The following is a 23,698-nucleotide window of genomic DNA, read 5'->3' on the forward strand; positions in this document are numbered from 1 at the left end:
ACTAAGGAGAGGAGTGGATAAAGTTGGCTTTGGATGAGTTGGAGAAGAGAACCTGTTCAGCCAACCTTTTGTTTATGTTTTTAAGAATGACTTTCAACAGTTTGGTCAAAATTGGCTGTTGCCAGTAATGAAAAGTATGATGTTAGAAAACTAGTTGATTTGAATGTTTTTGCCAACCCCAAAAGATGAATACTTGATTCTCCTGCTCTCCGAGACTTTACATAGCGCTTTGTTGGCGTCCTCCGTGTTGATAGGTTGATGTATAATAGCTACCTGCATCTTAATCTTCTCCTAGACTATAAGTTCCATGAGGGCAAGAATGATGTTTTATCTCAACCTTGCATCTCCCTCAGTAGCATAGTGTTCTTATTCACGATCTGTAAAACGCTGGGCTGATTTTATGAGGATGTGACCATTTTGACGGAAGGTTAAGGAAATTGTATGGAACAATGGCCATGGCTACTTCAAAGAATGCTAGCCTTCCCTGTAGTCTTCATCATTAGCTTTGTTGTTATTGAGTCATGCTGCCGTGTCTGACTCTTCTTGACCCCACTTGCGGTTTTCTTGGCAAGGATACTAGAGTGGTTTGCCATTTCCTTCTCCAGCCCATTGCATCATTAAACCTGAGGCGCACCTGGGAGAAATGATGGGAATAGGGTCTCTTTCTTGTGTTGTCATTTTTGCATGGACGCTGGCAGACATAATTAGGCCAACCAAGGAATGCTTTTGAGGAATTAGGTTGCGTTGGAGATGTTGCTTGGCAGGATGCTACAAGGAGCGGCAGCACCAGCAGGACTGTTCTGGGGCCTTTGTCACATTGGATAAAAATAGGCAATTACAACTGACCCTGGTGACTCTTCTGTGTCTGGAATCAGAACTCTCCAATCTTCATATTCTGAGGCCCAGCAAGATAGAGCGGGCCCTCCAGCTGACTTCACAAAGGCGTAATTGAGACAATGAATAGTACTGAAGTCTGTTTTTGAGAAGCAAAATATAATTGGAGGAAAGGGGGAAAAAAGAGAAAACCTGACTTTTCCTCAGGGGTGTTTAGAAATTTGGGGAGCCTGTGGGTTACTGGTCTCCCTCAACCCTGCCTCCTGCCATTGCATCAATTCTTGTACATTGTGGTTTGTTTCTTTACTTGTATCATGTGATTGTTTTTTATTAATCATGTATTTCCAAAGACCTTTTAGGATTGTGTCCCCCCAAAAGTGTCTCCTCAGCAATAGCTTCTCCGCATTAGGATGCAAAGAGGAAATTGCTAGTGGTTGAGCCACAAAGATAGAATAATATTTTTTAAGCAACTCAGAATATAACCATGTCCACATAACTCATATCTATTTATTTTATGTCTGTTGACTTTTATATAAGCATGGAAATGGCACAAACCAGGAAATTAGACCTCTTTTCAAATATGTGCAAATGATGCCTTTGGACTTTATTGGAATTGGGGCTTTAGGCAGGAAGGCATTTTTCCTTAAAGTTCGTTCAGTTCTTTACCAAAACTCATTGAGCTTTTAATTAGATGGTGACTGCCTAGGCACTTGGGCTATAAAAGGAGCAGAAAATCCAGTAAGGAATTTGCCATCTAGTTGGGCAGATGAGATATTTTACCTGCAGAATAGTCAATGACTAGGGAATTGTGTCATGAAGCACTCTGTCGTGTCGGGTGGGGGTGGTGAAAGGAGAGAGATGAGTGTGGTGACACCCTGCAGGCAGAATCTCTGACTAGGAGCATCCCGTGTCACAGTCAGCCTACCTGTATCTCTCCAGCCCCAGGCTACTGCCCTTCCCACACTCTGTGATCCAGCCAAACTGGCTTTCTCTCTGGACACCCAATTTCTCATCTCTGAGCCTTTGCCAGAGGCCATCTCCCATGTTTGGAAGGCATTCCTTCTGTCCTCTCAGCCTCCCAGAATCCCGATCTTCCTTGAAGACTTAGGTGATGTGTGATGCCTTTCCTGATGTCCCCAATGACAGTGTCTTCCCTCCCAGACAGAGTTACATTAATAAAATAAAATAATATAATGAGGGCACAGTAACATTAATAAAATATAAAATGTTATAATTTGGTATTAATAAATATATGATGAAATGAATTAATTGAATTACTAACTGTGGGCTCCCCAGAGTTTTCATCTGTAAAAGGAGGATAGTACCTGCTTTCCATATTTGTTCTGTGACTCAAATGAGATTGTGTGGCAAAGCACCTTTTAAGATATCAGTTGTTGTCATTTGAGCCTGGTTATTCACACCTATCTTTCCCCCACAACAGTCTATGTCCATGTGAAAGAAGCCAGTTTGGGTATGGACTTGTAGGGCAGTGAGGGCTGAGGGTGGAAAATCTGATGCTTCATTCTGTGCTGTTTTGTTTGTTTGTTTATTAGCAATAACAGTGAAACCAGGAATTTGTCCATTTGTAGTCGCTTGGGTTATTTAAGGCCATGATTTTAGTAGCTGAGCCTAAGAAGCTTTGGAAGAAAAGAACCTTATATCATATGTGTTACCAAGAGCTTTCTCTTTGTGGGAGGGAGATAGAAGGCCAGGATTTCATTTAAGGATTTATTTGTCATAGTATATTAATCACCACATTGGGTTGGCACCACAAGCAAATGTGGACCAATCTGAAGTCCTAAAGTTACAACAGCCCTGACCAAAGCACTCTCTTTGGGATTGCAAAATGGTTTTTGACTTTAATATTTTCTTGTTGCCAAGTCATTCTATGAGTCATATGACATCTCCCTTCCCTCCATTCTCATGACATCCCTCTTTGCTCTCTTCTCATGACACCCCCTTCCCTCCATTCTTATGGCACCTCTCCTTCCCTCCATTCTCATGACCATTGCCCTGGTTCAGACCTCTTGTTCAATGCTAAGATGATAGGATACTTCCTATCTTTTCTCTCTCTCCATTCCCTCCTCCACACAGATGCTGAAATATTTTCCCATGACCACAGTCCTGACTAGGTCACAAAAATGTTTGAAAATCTCTAGAATAAAGAAACCCAGCACAACCCTTTCCTGCCTCTGGCATCTCGGACGGTTATCTGGCTCCACCAGGCCTTTGCAGGCTTACCTCTCATTCTTCCCCTACACATACATGCGTGTGCTCACATATGCGCTCACATTTTGAATTGGGATTATTGACCTCAGCTGTGATTGAAGAGGGGACTCTGGGGTGTAGCTGTAGAAGTAGGCCCCAGTCAGCATTTATTATGCATTTGCTGTGTCCTAGATACAAGAATAAAGAATAAAATGATCTCTCCTAGCGGTGAGTATGCTTTTTGTTAGAAGGTAGAGTAAAGAGGACTCTGGACTGGTGGCTGTAGAACAGGAAAGCCTCCTCTCTCTCTTTTCAGAGGAGGAAACTGAAGCCCAGGGAAGGAAGGGAAGAGAATAAGCATATAGCTCCTACTGACTGTGTGCCAGTCACATTGTAATCTTCACAGCAACCATGCCAGGTAGGGATTCCCCTTTTACACTTGAGGAAATTGAGGCAAACAGAGGTTAACAGACTTGCTCCAAGGTAGTAATAGCAGAGGCAAGATGGATTTCCCAATTCTTCCATTTTCCATCACACAGGAAGATAAATTCATTTCTTTCTTTAACCTTTGAGTATCCCTCTCCCCAAAGGCTACAGAGAGAAGGTGGTTGGGGGAAGGGTCGAGGTGAAGGGGAACTGGGAAGCAGCGGAAGAATGCTCACAAAGCATCCCAAGTTTAAAAAAAGATTAAGCTGTGGAAACTGGTTGACATGACCTTTTAATTGGGAGTGAGCTTGAGGCCCGACGCTTAATGGTTCGCAGATGCTCTTTGTACAACCCTATTTCTTATCAGGAACATGGAATGTGCAGTTTTGTGGGCAGACAGACAGGGACCCTTTCGCCTCCATTCCCAAGATTCCCATAAAAGAGCCCCTTGTCTAGATGCGAGCAGATCCGGTAGCCTGGTAATCCCCTAACTAGGGCAGGAATATGGGTCTGGTTTCCTCTGCACAACCTTCAAACCCTAATTGGAAGAGGATCTGCTCTTGACTGATTGCCAAGGACAAGGGATTCTGAGGGATCCACATTCTTGCCCTTGTCTCAGCTTGGGAATGTTCATCCAGAAGCTTGCCATTAAACTCCCCAGGTTTTTCTTGCACATTTAAAGATTACTCCCTTTGGCTTTATTTGTCGCTATTGTTCATCGAGGTCAGGTCCAGGATGTTTGACTCTTCCTTGGAGTGAATCACAACTGTAGATTCTTTCCATAAAATCCTTTTGTTGTTTATGGACTGGGGGTGGTGGTGGGGGAACAGGATTGTTATGAGATACAATCCTTCAAGATAGGAGATTCAATCTTTCGGGAATGCAACTCAGTCTGAGTAATCTTATTATACATTTGGACCTCTTCCCCCCAAAATGGGAGAGGGGTCCTTAAAGGATAGAGGAAGAGATGAATTTCTTCTTTTCCTGTGAGATGGAAAGAGTTGGGCAGTCCATTTTTAATGACTCTTTGAAGATAATTTGTCTCAGATCCTTAGTGACCAGGAAGTAGAACTAGGTAATGTTGGCGAAGCCGGTCCTCAGGGAGGAGGCTGAGACTCTGCCGGGAAGATGGCACCTGGGGATATTGATTAGCATCTTTTCTGTTCTCTTCTCCAGTAGAACTGCCCCGCTCCTCTGCGGTCAGACTCTCCTCCCTGCGGGACCTCCCCACTCAACTTCAGGAGCTGTACCAGCAGGGCTTCACCCTGGTGGCCCTCCACCCCTTTGTGCAGCCCACCGACGAGAGAGAGAAGACTCCCCAGGAGCAAATCTTCCGGGCTGTGCTGATTAAGAAAACCGAGAGGTGGGTCGGGTTTTCCAGTACCTTGGGAAGGTAACCTTGTGGTTACTGATGATGCTGGCCAGGCCAGGTGGGGGAGATGGGAGGTGCCTCTGTTGCTTGGCCTATGTCCCATTTTGGAAGATCCTGTAATGAAAACCAAACTCCCTGCTCTGACAGCTTGAGCAGATGTCCCTTTGGGGATACTTTCCTTTTGTAATTTATTGGATTAAGCTCAACTAGAAAAAAATGTTAACTTTGAAGAGACATCCTCACAGAAGGATGGAGCTGGAGGGGAAGGCTATTCTTCTGAGAAGGGCACAAGAGAAAAATGTGTTAAGATTCACGTAAACCTAAGTTCCCCCAGATTATATCAGGATGTTTAAATTTCCAGGTATTCCAATCAAGAAGAGAATCATTCCATTTGATTAAGATTCATTAAGCATCTATTCTGTGACAAACATTGGGGATAAAAAGATTTTTAAATTCAATAATTAGAGTATTGCAGATTTTGAGCTTGAAGGGACCTGGGTCCTCAGAGGTCAAAGGGTCATAGATTTAGAGACCCCTGAGATCATCTGGTCCAATCCACTCATTTTACATTGATGGAAACTAAGACCCAGGTCATTTAAGTGATTCCCCCAAGGTGATGCAGCCAGGTCTGAGCCTGGCCCCTTGACAATATAGTTAGCTAAGTGGATGCTTGTATGAGTGTTCACAAGCCAGGATTTCTGCCCATGAGCAGCTTATTCCTAAGGTGGGAGAAGACGGAGGAGAGAAGGGGAAGGCACAGGTAACAGGAATTCAAATGAAGATGTGATATCTCATGGCGTGTAATGGGAATAGTGCAGAAATCTGTGCTCTTCTACAAAGGAAAAGACAGAGAGAAGGAGGAAGCAAGAGAGAAGGGGACAAAGACAGGGAGGGAGGGAGAGAAGACAAGGAAGGAGGATGGGGAAGGGAAGAGGAGAGAAGAAGAAGAAAGATAGGACTTGGAAGAAAAGAGGGGAAAGGAGAGAGGGAAGAGGAAAGGAAGAGAGAAAGAAAGGAGGAGGGGGAAGAAGAAGAGGAGGGAGAAAAGAGAGAGATATGATTGACTCCTCAGGATGGTTACAGAGCTGTGTGGAGGTGGGCTCAGTGGAGTGTTCTCCTATGAGCACCCATTAATAAACCTGACAAGAGCTCAAAGAGGGCATTCTACATTCTTACTACTCAGAGTCCTCAGACACTGCCCCTTTGGGTACTGCCAGCCTGGGCTAGAAATGGAAATGAAATGTACTCTCTAATAACTGATGAGCTCTGAGTACAGATTGAAACATATATATATATATATATATATATATATGCATATATGTGCAAATATATATAATATGTGTAGGCTTTGTTTTTCCTGATTTTCTTTGTAATATGGTTATTGTAGAAACATGTTTCACGTGACTTCACATGTATGATGAATCTCATATTGCTTGCCTTCTCAATGGATGGACAAAGGGTTGGACAGAGGGAATGAATTTGGAACTCAAATTTTCTTACAATGAATATTTTAAAAAAAAGAAATGTACTCATTACTAATACTCATTACTAACACTAAAGCCTCTTTTATTGTGCTCTGATTTAGACTAGAAAGGGAAGCTTTGTTCTGAAGTCTTTTCATTTTATAGATGAGTAAACAGACCCAGGGAGATTGCAGCTTGTCACATAACCATAGATCTAGAACACTGGTGTCAAATCCAAATAGAAATGGATCCCTATAGACTGCCTACTAGCTTAAAAACCCCACAAACTAGTATTATCTAAGTTGTATTGTCTTTTTATTCATTTTCCTAAACATTTCCCAATTCTGTTTTAATCCGTTTGGGCCACCTTGGGAGTTTTGCTTCCAGGTGCTGAAAGGTCCCAAGTTTGATATCTCTGACTCAAAACTCTTTCAGAAGCCATTTAGCCCTATTTCTCCATTTTAAGGGAAACTGAGACCCATGGAGATTAAGTGCATTGACTTCTCATCAAATTTTAGAATCATTAATACAGAGCCAGGGGGGGACTCAGAGGTGCTCTCTCTCTCTCTCTCTCTCTCTCTCTCTCTCTCTCTCTCTCTCTCTCTCTCTCTGTATATATATCTATATCTATCTATCTATCTATCATCTATCTATCTATCTATCTATCTATCTATCTATCTATCTATCTATCTATCTATCTATCTATCTTCTCAATTTCCTCATTTTACAGATGAAGAAACTGGGGCCCACACAATTCAGGAGCTTGTTCAGAGTAAAATAGAAGTGGCAAAACTAGAGTCCTCTGATTTTAAATCTAACACTCTTCCTTCTAGGGCCACCCCCAACAATACCCTTCATGATCTGGTTCCAACTCACCTTTCCAGCCTTGTTTCACTTGCCTTACCTTCCTGCACTCTCCCTTCCACGTTTGGCTACCACGTCCCCGATCTTAAAACATTTCCCAGCTCTGTGCTTTTTCCCAGGCCTGAACCAGTATCTGTCTGGCAGAATCCTCTCTTTCCCAGCTTTGTGAAGACCTCTCTTGCCTCGACTGGATACATATTCTCCCTCATATTTTCCTTAAGGAGGCTGGTCTCCCTTGCATGGATGAGGGGTGGGTGAACAGCTGCTTCTCATTCCTACTGAGGATACATGAGAGGGGATTGATGATGCCCAGAAGAAGTGGTCTTATTTAGACTTGCTGAGAACTATTGACATTGGACATGCCATTTGGGATGACCTGAAATAAGAAGCTGCCATAACAGTTGGGAAGGTTTTAAGGAGAAAAAGGAACCTGAATCTGGATGCCATTCCACCTAAGAGAGAAGGATTCTTTTTTTTTAAGGTTTTTTTGCAAGGCAATGGGGTTAAGTGGCTTGTCCAAGGTCACATAGCTAAGTCATTAGTAAGTGTCTGAGACTGGATTTGAACCCAGGTACTCCTGACTCCAGGGCCGGTGCTTTATCCACTGCGTCACCTAGCCACCCCAGAGAGAGGGATTCTTAACATGGATCCATGGATGAGCGGTCCATGGATAGATTTCAGGGAGTTTGTGAACTTGGATGGGGAAAAAAATGACATCTTTATGATCACAATCTCTTTTTAACTTTTCCTTTACTTATAAATATAGGTCACTGACATTTAGAGCAAGTGTCCATAGGATTCTCTGGTCTGCCCAGGGGGAATACTGTGGTCCAAAAATAAATGAAGCCTTCTCGAGCCTGAGGCAGGAGAGTTGACCAAATGACTTCTTGAGATTACTTCCCATAACTTTCTCATTGAGACACAGACTCAGAGAAAGGGGAAAAAAAGATCCTGTGACCTTTTTGTAAACTGATTGTTTGAGGACTTCCCTCCTAAAATGGGGAGGAATCAAAATTTGCATGGGTCACCCCCAGACATGATGAGAATGGAGTAGGGAAATTTTCTCTGCTGTTTTGAAGGAAATCATAGCAGAGAAGTATTTGTATGGTAACGAAAAATACAAATACATTCTTTCCTTATAAATGGGAAAGCCATATGTTTTGCATCATGAAATGATAAAATACATTTTAAAAATCACCAAAAAAATTAAACAAATTCCCAAAGGACACACTTAAATTTTTTCTTTATCAGTTGGGAGTCTGCAAAGCAAGAAAACAAAATAATCCTCCTACTCCACCCCCATCCCACTCCCACCCCACCTCTTATGTGATTAATCTCAGTAGACACAATGAAAATTATATATTTTTGTGAAATTTGCCAAAAGTCTGATGGCTGTAGACTCTTAGTCTGTAGACAGTTCTATACTGACATTCTTTTGAAAGCTAAATATTTTCACTTAAAGTGAAGTTTTTCTTAAAAAGAAGTGTGCCTGGTCATAACGTTTCCTGAGTAAACTATAATGAGATGTTATGTTTTGTGATAGAGGAACCCTGATTTATAACCAATTCAGCTGCAAGTTCATTAGTAAACTCATCCAGCTCAGGATTTTAAAGGACAATAATAAGAAAGCTTGTTAAAACTTGGTTTATTGAATCCATTTGGTTGGTAAGAATTCATGGTTCAACCCCCTTATTTTAGAGTTTAGGAAATTAAAGCCTTGGCCAAGGTCATACCGATATTAAGTCAGACAAGATTTGAACCCAGAACCACAGTACTTTACTGCCTCTGAAAAGCCTTGGTTCATGTGTACAGATTAGTTCTCTAAATTAGCTCCCTAAATGTAAAATTAGCTCCCAAGCTGCCCCTGGGGCTGGTTAGCCTTCCTAGAAATAGCTTACTTCCCTCACTGCTTTCAAAAATAAACCCCCACACTTCTTATAGTAGTAAAAAAAAAATGTAAACACAATATGTACCCATCGATTGGAGATCGATTGATTATGATAGGTGAACAGAATGGAATATTCGAAGGCTAGCATGACCCTGTGGGAGCAGGGCAGAATTTGGAGCCAAAAGACCTGAGTTCAAATTCGGATCCTGGGACTTACTACTTAGTTTTCTTATCTGTAAAATGAAGGAATTGAACTAGATGACTTTGGAGATTACCTTCCAGCTCCAGTCTAGGATCTTGGGATGGCAGAGCTCAGCTCAGAATCAGTGAGTGGCTCAGAATCATTACTGGCTCCAGATGACTCCCCTCTTCTCTGCTAAGAAATAGACCCCGATATGGGGCGGCTAGGTGGTGCAGTGGATAGAGCACCAGCCCTGGATTCAGGAGTACTTGAGTTCAAATCTGGCCTCAAACACTTAATAATTACCTAGTTGTGTGACCTTGGACAAATCACTGAACCCCAATACCTTCCAAAAATAAAAAAAAAAAAGAAAAGAAAAGAAAAAAGAAATAGACCTTGATGAACTAGATTATGCCATTCTTGGCTTTGTTTCACTTTCTGTTTTTGATGCTTCACTGTAATGGAAAGGAAAGTACTACTGACTGACAAGGGAGAGACTTGTTGGGGAATGACTGTGCAAATAAACAAATTCAAAAAACAAAAAAAACCCAGACGTCAGTTTGACCAATTTTCCAAAAATTAATTTTTAAAAAGACCTTGATGATGCAGGCATCTTTTTTTTCCCCACTAGAAATCAACTCTGTGGGAGTTTTTGGATTTGATAAGAGCCCACACTTTGAGTAAGTCAGTGGCGGTGCCCTGAATTGTGGTCATGTTTGATAGAAGGTGCTAATTTTCAAAAATCAGCTGACTTACAACCAAGGCCAAGTTTAGCTGTTTGCTGTGATTAGTTATGACTTCTGCCCTCTTCCAGGCTGATAGTAGGTAGGAGCTGGCACTTTTCTTCTTTCAGATTCATCTCTTAAGCCCACAGTTTTGGGGAATGGTAGTATCAACACACTTCAGCTTTAATGTTGTGATGGTTGTGTATGGGGGAACAGAGGTGAGAGCAGGTGGACCCCGCTAGGGAGCCGGCCTTGCAGGCCCATGGCACAAACCAAAGGAAAAGGACCCTAGGATCCTATCTCTAAAGTTGGATAGGACCTCACAAGTCCCCTTATTTAGACAGTGGGGAAGCTTCAAAGAGGTTAATGAATTTGACTAATATGCTCTTAGGTAGTATACATTGAGTTAAAAAAAAATTAAATACAAATATCCATAGTGGCCTACAGCCAGTTGGATCCAGTTGGTTGCTTCATTAGAGACTGACCATCTGCTTGCAACCTGAGCCTTATCTTAGGTCAGTAAGCACTCCTTCAAGACCTTACAGGCCTGACACTGTTGCTGATGGCCTCTCCCTTGGTGGCACTCCATGTCAGATAATGCAGTGATCGACATGGAATTAAAAGCAGTGTTGTTTTCTGGATTACAAATAAGTCTGGCAGGAGAAATGCCCCTGGGAGTCCTCTTCCACTTTATTGTTGTGTGCTTTGGTTAGGTGGTCAGATCCTGTACCACACTCCCTTATTTCAATCCTAAATCTAATCTAAGGAGAAAATATATTATAACCTCAGTTTAGACAATTTGTTGAAAGACCTTTGCAGAGGTCTCCTCTTTTTAGACTTTTTTGATGTATTGATCAGCTTCACTGATTTTTTCTTTTAAAAATATTATGTTATGTGACATGGCTTATATTTTTAGACTTTTTTGAAATATTAATCAGCTTTGTTGTTTTTTTTCTTTTTTAAAAAATGTGTTACATGGGATGGCTCTCTGGGATTGAGGGAGATTCTGGAGAAAACTTTGTGATATTCAAAATCAGAATATGACCAAAAATTATTTTGGAAAAATTTTGTTGCAGTAGAACAGAATTGCAAAGGGATCACTCACATACAAAAACTTCACATACCATCTCATCCCTTACATAGATGGTCTGTACCATTATAATGTGCTTATCACTGCCACCATGTCAATTTTCACTTCAACATCATTCCTATGATCTGGAAAAATATGAGCATGAAATCTTTTGACCCTCCCTTTGTTTCAGAGAATAATTTTGAATGATTAGGGTATTAAAAGCCAGAACATGGTGATATTAAACAATACTATACAAATATTTTATGCATTTCTGAGTTTCTCATCTTTTTTTCTGTGTTATTTGCTGGTCTTCACATGTTTGTGCTTTCACCAAACTCCCTTAAATTCCCATTTGCTTTCTGATTCTAACCTACAATCTATTGGGGAAAGTCAGAAACTCGACCTGTAACTGATTGCAGTTGGTTGGGAGACTGATACTTAAACTTCACTGAAATATAAAATAATTTTAAGGATTGCTCATTAGGAAGCCCAACATTTCACCTGGACTTTGCACTGTTTATCCAATTTCAGTACAAGTTGGCTCATAAAATGGCCAGTCTTGGGCTGATTTCTTGCTAGTGACCATCCTCTTCAGGGCCTCCTTCTCAATCGAGAACCAGCTCTGACCCAAAATTTCTAGACCTTTTGAACCTGCCTCCGACTTTGTGTCCATTTTGAAAATAGACACTCACTCAAGGTCAGGAAAGAAGACTTAAAAAAGAGGAAAAATCATTAGGGATCCAGACTCAGGTACATTGAGTCCTTGTACTAGCTGCTTGTGGATATGGTCACCATGTTGTTGAGGTGAAGAAAGACTAAGGCTTCTCCATCCTTTGCTTACTATGAAAGGTCTCAGTAAGAGAACCAGAGAGAGAAACCATCTCTACTTTTAATGGACACAACATCCTTCCCCTTGTCATTATCAGATAGATAGTAGGGAAAAGCACTCAGGATATAAAATGTCAAACAAAAATGCCAAATCCTTTCACTGCACAATCACTGCCTGGCTGGGGAGCAGGTCCCAAACTCCCACGGGGTTAATTGGAACCTGGAAAATCAACTGAGTAAGCTTCATGGAAATGGCTCTTATTTCATATGTACCTGTTCTCTCCTTCGGCTAAACTATATAAGCTTCTTGAGGGCAGATCCTACTTTTGATTTTGTATTTGTATCTCTATCCTCTACAATAGGGTCTTCCATAGAGAAGGTTCAAGAACTTGATGACTGATTATTATGTAATATTTGAATATTACATTGTTATAACATAGATTTCCTCTCTACTTCTTGGAGTTTCTTTCTATTTTCAAGGCTAGATCTTTTATAATTATCTGTATTGATGTAATCCCAGAGATGATTTTTAGATTAAAAGGAATCATTAGGGATTTGAAAGCAGTCCAAAAAAACCACATCTCAAGATATTTTAGCAACACATAGCATAGGAGCATTTTATTTGTCATTTGAAAAAAGCAGAATTGGAAAAATAAGAAATTGAATTTTAAGTTCTGAACTAGAGAGAAAAAAAGAGGAATTCTTTGAAAACTGTATTTGAGAGTGTCCTCTTTAAGCTGTTCTCTGTCTTTTCATGTCTAATTTTAACAATTACTCGGCCTCTTCTGAGAATTATAAGCCTTCCAAGAAGAGGTTTCATAATTAAACAAAATACACAGGGGCTGACAGGCCCTACCAGGCTACGGCCTAGAATTGTTCCTGCGGGGAAGCATGCGGCTCAGCCCGGGAGTGTGCTGATTAGGTGGATCACACTTGGGAGAGGAAAATAGCTTTGGGTTTTACAGTGATTGGCATGTGTTAGTGTACTGGGGAGATTAACAACAGCTTCTCCTAGCAGATTCTTCTTAACAGTCTGAAAGTGGGCTATTGGTCCTTTCCCAGAAAGCAGAGAAAGAAAAGGGGACATTGAATTCAGCAGTGGTTGTTGTTGTTGTTGGTGGTGGTAGTAGTAGTAGTAGTAGTAGTAGTAGTAGTAGTAGTAGTAGTAGTAGAAGAAGAAGAGTTTTTTCTCCTTTGATCCTCTCCCTCTTTTCTCCATGACTCTCCTGTTGACCATTCTATTTTTTTTTAATTTTGACTTAATCCAGCCTCTTTGGCTATTGGGAATATATCACCCCCCCCCCCCCCAGGATGCCTTTTCACCTTCTCCACCATGGAGCTGTCCAACATCACACATCAATGGCTCCTTACTGCCAATTCTATTACACTCAATTGTCTTAATTTATTCCTTCTATTTTTCCTGTTTCTCGCTAGTGTGACACCCCTTTGCAGTGTGTTGAAATTTCAGAATTCACTGTTAATTACTGTGTTTGCACTTCTTGGTCTAATGTGCCAGAACGAAGCCACATTCTCTCGGGTTAAGTGAGTTTTACCGACCTGCATCCCCACCCCAAGTGATGGGCCGAGTTAATCATGTTCTATGTGAAGCTTATTCATTATCCTAATGGACAGAACCAGTTAGACACAAATTGTGTACCTGAAGACTGTCTTCTCAGGTCATTATAGCTGTCTGTGATTTCCTATCTCCTTCCTGGAGTTTCTCTTTATTTTCAAGGAAAGAATTGGCAGAGGGAGTCAGGGATGCACATCTGGGAGTAACTTCTCAGAATGGAATATTCTTGGCTGATGGTTTTTCTCAAACAGCTTTACTAATATATTGTTTTCTTTTTCTCTGTTCTCCTCTTTTAAATGTAATTCAGGAACTAAGGTTGGTTTAATCCAGGTCTTCCATTCTTCTTCCCCTCCTCCATTGCCAAGCCACTATAATTCCATCTGGAGAAAATAGTTTTCCAACAGAAGGATCTATAATGACTAAAGCTTGTTGTGGCTCATTGGACTGGTTCACCCTTAAATGCATTTTATATTTGCCTCCATGTGTAAATTCAATTCAGCAAATATTTATTGAGTGTTTGCTATGTGTTAGGTACCATGAAGGATATGGAGAAGAATTAGACACCTTCCCTGATCTCGTTAAATTTAAGATTGTAGATTTAGAACTAGAAGGGAACTCTTATTTTTCATATGAGAGAAATTGAAGCCACAGGAAGTTTAGTGACTTGCTGAAAGTCACACATTTTGTAAGTGGTAGACAAGAGGGGTACCTCTGCACTGCAGAGTAGATGAAAAGACTTAGGTTTTTAGGGTATACTAGCTGGTCGGATCACCGTATCTGAGAGTGGAGAGCAAGGGAGGAAGAGAGAGAGAGAGAGAGAGAGAGAGAGAGAGAGAGAGAGAGAGAGAGAGAGAGAGAGAGAGAGAGAGAGAGAGAGAGAGACCTTGCAGGGCAGAGAGAAGTTGGACAGGCAGAGGGAAGGCATTACAGGCAAAAAAGTATGAGTAAAAGGATAGAAATAGGAGATCTTGAGGCATCATTTGGGAAAAGCAAAAATAAAGAAATCTGACTGGGTATAGGGAATTGTGGTGGGGAAACAGAGAGAGACAGATGAGCTTGGAAAGTTAGATTGGAACCAAATCATCAGGGTCTGTCTTGTATCTCCAGTAAAGGACTCTCTAAGGGACTACTTGCTTGCTTTTGATAGAATGACCACCTCTGTAATTTGTCTGGGTTATTTTCTGGCTGAATGATCTCTAACAAAAGGCTGAAAGTTAGACACATATTACAAAGCATGACTAAGTACTGAAAATATGATTTAATTTTGTGAATAATCTCATGAGCTCATTCATGAGTCATAGCATTGAGTCTAAAATGACTTCAAAGATAAGAAAAATTAATTATTTGTATTTTTATAATTTTATAATGTAATTTTATGATTTCCATAGTATCAGCTTCCAAGAGTTTGAAAATACCATCATTTATAGCTTAAACCCTTAGTGGTGTAAACAGTCTCTGTGAAGTCTCTGTTACATTTTTTTTTTTTTTTTGCTTGATACTCATGGAACATATTTCTTAGCATAGAATGGAGGAACACTTTTTGATCTACACCATTCCCTGCCATTGCTGGTGTTCTTTCTCCCTAACTACCCTGTATTTACTTTCTGTTTATTCCAAATATATTTATATATGTGTATGCTTTCTCCCTTGTTAGAATGTTAAACTCGCAAAGCGCAAACATTCTTTTTTCTTCGTAACCCCAATCCTTACCACAATGTCTGGCAAATTGTTGTCTAGTTCTTTTCCCATTTGGGTTTTTCTTGGCAAAGACCCTAAAGTGGTTTTGCCATTTCCTTCTCATTTTACAGATCAGAGGCAAAGAGGCTTAAGTGACTTGCCCAGGGTCACATAGCTAGTAAGTGTCATATATCTGAGACTGGATTTGAACTTAAGTCCTCCTGACTCAGAGCCCATACTCTTTTCACTGTGCCACCTAGTTGTCTCCAGCTCATGGGAAAAGATTAATAAATACTTGTTAGTTTGATAGTTATCTTAAAAAATTTTAGAGCCAGAATGAATCTTAGGACCTTGCTTTTTTTTTTTTTTTGGCAACTGGTTGGTTTGACTTCTTTCTCTAGACTGGTAGTGACAAACTCAGAATAGAAATGGATCACTTCTGCCACATATTGACCTAAGAAACATAAAAGCTTTACATCATCTGTGTTGTATTGCATTTTAATTTAATTTTTTAAACATTTCCCACTTATAATCTTGGTCAGGTCCCACTAGAGAGATTTGCTGGCAGCTTAACCCTCTGACTTTACGTTTGATATCTTTGGTCCAGGGAAAGAATTCACAGGATGGAAATTCCTTCCATTGCTGCAGTTACACAACTCATCTGTCACTAAGAGTCTTAGAGAGTTTCCAGTGACTTGTCCAGGGTATAGATCAGAGGCACCCTTTAACATAGGTCTTCTGGACTCCAAGAGCAGTACATCTGGTGTTCCAGGTGGCCTCAATGGATGGACTATGCATAGAGAAATAGCCATGAAACAAGAATGAATGTGATAAGGCAAATAAGAGACTTTGAATTCGACTTTTGAAAAGTTAGACTGTTCATTTGCAGAGGAGACAGCTGAGAAATTGTGAACACCGTTCACCCACCTGGTGAAAGAGATCGAATGAATGTGGGTCTTCCTGCTCATGGTCCAGGGTGTTGTTTATTTTCTCCAACTGCTACTTAGCAAATCAGAAAATAGAGGTCCATAAACTGTGGAATCATAAGGCTTCATACATAGCAGGCATATAATTGAATTGAAGCATACTGTGGGTCAATAGCCAAGATGGGAATAGAATGATGTCCCTCAACTCACCAGGTGACCTTAGGTCTCTCAGATGTTAGGTCAGAATTGCCAATTGTTATATTTAAATTTCCTCTCTCAGAGGTAGGTAGCATCTTGGTCTTGACCAAAGCCCCAACTCATTGACTTCTCTTGTTGCATCTTCTAGTTGGGTGTCAGATTAAAAGGCATGGTTGTACCCACAAGATGGATCCAAGAACATAGTAAGATTTTTGAGTTGGGACAAAAATTAGACATGACCTCATATAGCTCTCTTATTTTCTGATGGAAGGATACAAATTTCAGAGAGGTAAAGTGATTTTTCCAAGGTCATACTAGGAGGAAATGATGGAGTTAGGATCTGAATACAAGTACTCCAGCTCCAGATTCAGTCTTCTTTTGACTATGGCTTTCCAGATACCATTACTGTAGATTCTGGACTGAGCTTATCATTTTCCTCAAATTATGCTCTTGAAACATTTTAGCAACTCAGAATATCTAAGTCAAAAAGCATGTAAGTATGTGGTAATAAGCACAAGACAAAGAAATCTTAGAAAGTGGAAAGGTCAAAATAAGTACAATAGGTAGAAATTCTGAAAATCAAAGGAAATAAAATTGAACCCTAAAAGTGTATTGAGTTGGTAAAACTAAAGACTGTCTATGAAAAGATTAATAAAATAGACGATTAGCTGATTTTTTTTTAAGGCAAGAGGAAAGCCAAAGTATCAAAAGACAAAAATGAAAAGAATAGTATTCTATTGGAGTTTGTTAGAAAGTAACAGTGTAGTGTGCATTTTCATAGTTTTGTTTTATTTTGTTTTTACATCCTTTATGTGCTTTGTGCTGTTTAGAATGGTTTAAGCAAGAGTTCTTAACTTGAAATCCATTATTTTTACACATAATTATATTTTAGCATAATTAGTTGCTTTTGTAATTCTATTTATTTTATTTTATTCATTTAAAAACATTACTCTGAAAAAAAAGAATTTATAGGCTTTATAAGATTGCCCAAGGGGTTCCTGATCTTCCCAAATTTAAGAACTGCTGATTTGGATGGAGAAGTTTTGTTACATTGGAAAGAACACTGAAATTGTAGTTAGAGGTTCTGCGTTAGAAGCCCACCTCAGCCATTTATTACCTATAGATGAATAAACCTCAGTTTATCTGTAAAATGAAAGGAGTTGAATTTGATGATTTGTAAAGTCTCTTTCAGCTCCAAATCTATTATCTTAAAAAAGAGTGCCTTTATTTGTTTTGAGTAAATTTTATTTTATTTTTGCCCTAATTGCATGTTAAAACAATTTTAACATTTGTTTTTTTTAAAAGTTTTGAGTTCTAAATTCTATCACTTCCTCCTCTTCCCCCTTCCTAATATGGTAAACAATCAGATATAGGTTATACCTGTGCAATCATGTAAAATATTTACATATTAGTCATTTTGCAAAAGAAGATTTGATAAAAGAAAAAGAATGAAACAAAGAAAATGAAAAATAGCTTTCTTCAATCTGTATTCAAACAATATCACATCTTTTTCTGGAGGAAGATGTATGCTTTATCAATTAGACCTTTGGCATTGTCTTGCATTATTGTATTACTGAGAAGAGCTTCATTGAATAGTATTACTGTTACTATGTACAATGTTCTCTTGGTTCTATTCACTTCTGTATCCATCAGTTATCTAAGTCTTTCCAGTTTTTTCTGAAATCATCCTGCTTGTCATTTCTTATAGCACAATAATATTTCATTACAACCATATATCACAGCCTGTCCCCAACTAATGGGCAACCCTTGGATTTCTAATTCTTTGCCACCATAAAAAGAGCTGCTATAAATATTTTTTAATAAATAGGTTCTTTTTTCTCTTAAAGGAATTTACAAAAAAATAACTTGGGGAAAAAATAAGCCATAGGTTTGGTTAGAAAAGTTGACACTGGTAAATTATTTTCCAGGAGTCAGGTGGCTTCTTTCTAGGTGCCTATGAATTTCACATACTTGGACTTGGTCCACTGGACACTAGAAGAGAGATCATTCTATCTCTTTTTTTAGATTGTTCTAAAGATGACTTGTCTATGGGATATGAAGATGGCGCCTCCCAGACTATTGCGAGCTTGGAAAACCCAAAGATGGCATCCCTTCTCATTATTGTGAGCCAGGACTACAAAAAGATAGTACCTCTTCTCCTGGTTTTGATCCAGGAATATTCAAAGATGGTGCCCTTCCCCCTCCTAGTAGTGACCCTAGAATACCTTTTATTTTTGTGAGCTAGGAATATCCAAAGGTGGTGGCCCCTTTTACATTTGTGAGCCAGAAATACCCTCTTATTCAAAAGAAATTAAGATAAATGGAGATCTATGACATGCATTAACTTTTCAACAGTACTTTACAAAATGACTGAATGTGGATAGCTTTTTGTAGGGTTTCTTGGCCAGAAACCTGCTCCTGCTCTGTAGATTTCCACCCCTCCTTTCGACCCCTCTTTTTTCCCATTTCACAACTCTGTGGGAATGGAAAGTTCTCAGTGGCTACAGCAAGTTGGAGACATTAAAGATGATGGGTTTTTTTTCCTTTTTTTTTTCTGGCCTCTTAATATATAAATCCTCAGACTACACAGCTGCTAATGGTTTATCTACCATGAAAGGAGGACTAACTGCAAACATCTGGACAGGAAATGACAAATGGCCCAAATAACTTCGGTTAGAGTATGACTTTGGCCACTGGATTATCTAGAATCAGCGTCAGAGTTTGGTAGATGGCTTGGGTATCCATGGTGGTAGAACCCACATTATGTTGTTTGGTTCCTTAAGTGAACCCCCGTGGTGGTGACATCATCCAACTCATCCTTTATGGAGTGTTGTGGTCATTCCAAAATGTTGTCACTGTGTGTTGATAAAAGAGGAAGTAGTGGGGTGGTGGGGACAGGGCAAGGAATAAAAGGTAGTGAAACTTTGAATGGAGTTTTTTGATTTCCACCTGAAACTTTTCAAATCTTATGACATCCTTTATACTGTTAGTCACTATGGGGGGGTTTTCTGCTGCCTTCTACAAGTTGGTCTTGTGTTGAAACACTTTAAACTCACTGAGTACAGTTTTGTTTTTTTTTTGCTTGAGGCTGGAATGCCATTTCTAGGTTGTAATAATTCTTGTCTTTTAATCTATTCTATGTGACCTTTGTCTAATGTGCTGAGTGTCTTCCCCTTAATCCCTTGATGCTGCATGGGTACTATTGGTACCATTGGGTACCCTTTCCCTCACCTTTTAAGCCCACTTCTTATTTGGTATTTGTTTTGATTTGTTTTTGTGGGGATTTTTGGCAAGGTTATGGGGTTCAGTGATTTGTCCAAGGTCATACAGCTAAATAAGTATTAAGTATCTGAGGTAGGATTTGAACTCGGGTACTGCTGACTCTAGGGCCAATGTTCTATCTACTGCCCCATCTAGTTGCTCCCTTGGAATTTGTTAAGACTTTGCTATATCCTATTTACATTCACTGTACATACATCTCTCCATTGTCTTTTGCTGACCCATAATTTTGATTGATTTGAGATTGTGGCACTCCATAATCCATATCTGGATAATCTCTTTGGTGGTATCCTTTAGAATTAGTGCTAAATGACCTCTAAATCCTTTGGAATCTATGCCTATCTCCTTTTCCCTGTTCTGTAAACATTTCCCTGTAGCCCATGATGTGTTATCTGTTTCATGGACCTCTTTGGAAATCTGATCAAGCCTTTGGATTCCTTCTCAAGGTAATGTTTATAAATGTATAAAATAAAGTATATCAGATTACAAAGAAAACCAATCATTGAAATTCTGCTATCAAAATATTAGAAACAAAAACAAGTCTATGGATCCTCTTAGAGCACCTTCCCTGGTTGATTCTGAAATTACTTTGAAGAGATAATTAGTTTTCCTTTTGCTTCCAAGAGATTGAGAACTTGACCCATCATCTGCATGCTGCCATTTTTTTTCCTAGTTAGAAAATTGCCTGGCAATTTAGACTTTTGTTTGCCTCCATCAATTTCTAATTATTCACAAATGAGGCCAAAAATAAAACCCCAAACAAATCTATTGATCCACCCACACATTCCTGCCTCTCTGTCTTTCCCACATAGACACATTCAGACTTGTATTTGAAGGCATGGGAAAACAAGGACATTGTTTAAACTGGGGGTACTTTGACGGGTGTCTGAGGGATTTATGGACTTGCATGAGATCTGTTACATGTTTATTATTTAAAAATAGACCCTTTAATGTTTTTTTAAAATAATAATTGCTTACTGTGAGTCCATTTAACTCTTCCCATATCCACTCAAAGCGTCCAGAGCAGGCACCCAATGCCTTGCCATCTCTCAGGGCAGTTTTATCAGGACCCTGCTTGGGCATAAAGAATGCCATTCTTGAAAATCTTCAAACCTGCTGATCATTTGAAATATTACAAATGCAAGGAAGAAGAGCTTATTCTTTCCTTACGACTTCTTGGAAAATAGCCATGGTTGAATAGCATAACAAAGATTATGTCCCCAGCAACGGTTGTATCAACACAGTATGTACTAGTTTGGTCTTCATAACAGCCAAGTAAGCTTTTGTGGACCACCCTAATAATGAAATGCTGAGAAATAGGTATAATGGTAGAAACAATACTCTGTACATCTCCATTTCCCATCTGTAGAGTAAGGGGATTGGAGCAGATGGATGATCTCTTAGATACCTTCCAGTTCTCAGGTTCTGAGAATAGGGTAGTATATGATCTTAATGAGAAAACAGTTTGTTATTTGGTAGTTTTTTTTTTCATTTTAAGAACCACCTTCTTTTTCATCTAATGCAAAAAGCATTTGTAGGTGGTGATTATGTGGTAGACCTTGTGTTTGGCCATAACTCTAAGACAATGAAGTAAGGAGACAGATCAGGATCGTTGGGGGTCTTCCAAATTCTGATGCCATTTAAGAATGGGCATGTAAACTTTTGCCAGACTGTTAACCGCTAAGGGGGAGGAGTGGGAAGGGAGGATGGTAGAAAATGTGTAATTATAGATATGCAAGTGTATAAATGTTGAAAAATTTCTACAACATGTAATTGGAAAACAGAAAATAAAATATCAATTAAAAAAGAAAAAAAAAAGAATTGGAGTGTAGAACAAAACCCAGAACAGTTCCTGTCCTCAAATAGCTTACATTCTAATAGGAGGAAACAGCTAGGTAGGTAAGTAAATACAAAACATAGCCGGGGTAATTTGGGGAAGGGGAAAGGCACAGTATAACCAAGTAGGGAAAGACCTCCTGTAAGGGGTGAAATGAGCTTTCAAGGGAGCAAGCGAGTCTATATGGTGGGAGTACATGGAGGACTGGTCATGCATCAGTTTGGGGTTTTATATGCCCTTTCCAATTCGTTTTGGGATAATAAGGGATATTTGGCAACATAATCATTGTGGCCGGCAGGAGAGTCTAGTATTAGAGTTTCTCCATGTGTTTTTATTTTATTTAAAGTCCCCAGCAATGGAGCCAGACAGCACCTTAGAAATCATCTCATTTTACAGATTAGGAAACTGAGGCCCAGGAAGGTGACCACACACGATTTAGTTAATGCTCTCTTGCATCAAGAGTCTCAAATTTTAGTAAACTGGTTTCTGCAGCATCATCCATACACAGGGGCTTTGACAGCTGGGTATTTTAGCACTGAGAGAATCATAGGTTTAGACGTGGAAGGAAGATCATCCTATCTCCTCTGACCCCTTCATTATATAGGGAAGGAACCTGAAGCCTTTAAAGGTGAGGTGGCTTCTTTAGGACCATAGAGCTTTTAAGTTATGTTAAGCTGTTGGGGGGTTTGAGCCTAGGTCTGTGCCAGACAACCTCCAGCATTGTGGCTTCCCTTCTTTATCCCATACTGAACCTAGGAGAGGTCTTTTCAAGCTTCTTTGTCCTAATTTATTTTTAAAATTCTTTAGAGCCTGCTAGTCCAGTATAACTAATCTCTGACTTATCTGACCACATACAGAAGTTATAAGACATAAAAGGAATAAGGAAAAAATAAAGAAGGCAGCACCCCTTGTTTACCATTGGAACATCTTCATTGCATATTCCCCCCCTTCCCAACTCTATTAGATTGTAAGCTCTTTGAGGACAGAGACTGTCTTTTACTTCCTTTTATATCCTCAGCACAGTGGCTGGTATATGATAGGTGGCTAATAAATGTTTATTGATTAATTGATCTTTGCTCCAGGCAAATTGGCTTTTTTTTCCCTCTTCTTCAATTATGGCACCTACCATCTCCTACCTCCATACTTTTTTCATTGACTCTCCCCTCTGGATAGAGGGAGTCTGGATCTCCCTCTCCTCATCTCTCTGCCTTATAGAATCCCTTACTTTGTTCAAGAATCAGCTGAAACACTACCTTCTGTCCAAAGCCTGTCTTGATTACCCTCAATCACCAGCCCTGTGTCTCCCTAACCATCTTGTACTAATTTTATATTTATTCCCCACATATTTCTGTATGTATTCCATATGGATGGAATGTAAACTTCATGAGTTCTGGGATTGATTCATTTTTGAATTATGTTCTTAGCATTCAGAATGGTGCCGGACACATGGTGGGTACTTATAAATGCTCCCTTTTACATGTACTTTTAAATAAAAAGTTCCAGTTTGTGCTCCCCTTCTTCAGTAGATGCTCTCAGTAAAAAACTTACATGAGCAGATGCAGTGTGTAACAGCCACATTGTTAGATGATCAGCTGTGAATGACTTACCTTTTCTCAGCAATGCTCTGAAGAACTTAGGATAAACTGTCCATGCCATGGATATAGCTGATAATGTCTGAATACATACTTTCTTTTTTTAACTTTATTTTATTTTTCTTTTTTGGAGGAATTTCCTTTTTTTTATTATTGTAATGTTTATCATGATAAATTGTTTTTTAGGTTTTTGCAAGGCAAATAGGATTAAGTGGCTTGCCCAAGGCCACACAGCTAGGTAATTATTAAGTGTCTGAGACCAGGTTTGAACCCAAGTACTCCTGACTCCAAGGCTGGTGCTTTATCCACTGTGCCACCTAGCCTCCCTGTGATAAAAAATTTTTTAAAAATTTTATTTATTTTGAGTTTTACAATTTTTCCCCTAATCTTACTTCCCTCCTCCCCACAGAAGGCATTGATCCAAATTGAGTGTGATGAGAGAGAAATCATATCCTTAAGGAAGAAACATAAAATATAAGAGAGAGCAAGATCAGATCATAAGATAATCAGTTTTTTTTTTCCTAAATTAAAGTTAATAGTCCTTGGTCTTGGCTCAAACTCCACAGCTCCTTATCTGGATACAGATGGTATTCTCCATTGCAGACAGCCCCAAATTGTCCCTGACTGTTGCACTGATGGAATGATCAAGTCCATCAAGGTTGATCATCACCCCCATGTTGCTGTTAGGGTGTACAGTGTTTTTCTGGTTCTGCTCATCTCACTCAGCATCGGTTCATGCAAATCCCTCCAGGCTT

General features: G+C 39.6%; 1 protein-coding gene across 3 annotated transcripts in view; it reads left to right on the top strand.

Annotated features, from left to right (window-relative positions):
• The window catches only part of RFTN1 (raftlin, lipid raft linker 1), a 199,813-nt gene that overhangs the window by 72,829 nt on the left and 103,286 nt on the right, over positions 1–23,698 (top strand). For 2 of the 3 annotated variants that reach the window (XM_074195750.1, XM_074195751.1), the window contains exon 3: positions 4,645–4,831. In XM_074195750.1, the coding sequence (XP_074051851.1) occupies positions 4,645–4,831 (187 nt within the window). The remainder of the gene's footprint in view (positions 1–4,644; positions 4,832–23,698) is intronic. The other variant, XM_074195752.1, reaches the window with a different exon arrangement.

This window comes from Macrotis lagotis, chromosome 7, assembly GCF_037893015.1.
Source record: "Macrotis lagotis isolate mMagLag1 chromosome 7, bilby.v1.9.chrom.fasta, whole genome shotgun sequence".
NCBI classification, from domain to species: domain Eukaryota; kingdom Metazoa; phylum Chordata; class Mammalia; order Peramelemorphia; family Peramelidae; genus Macrotis; species Macrotis lagotis.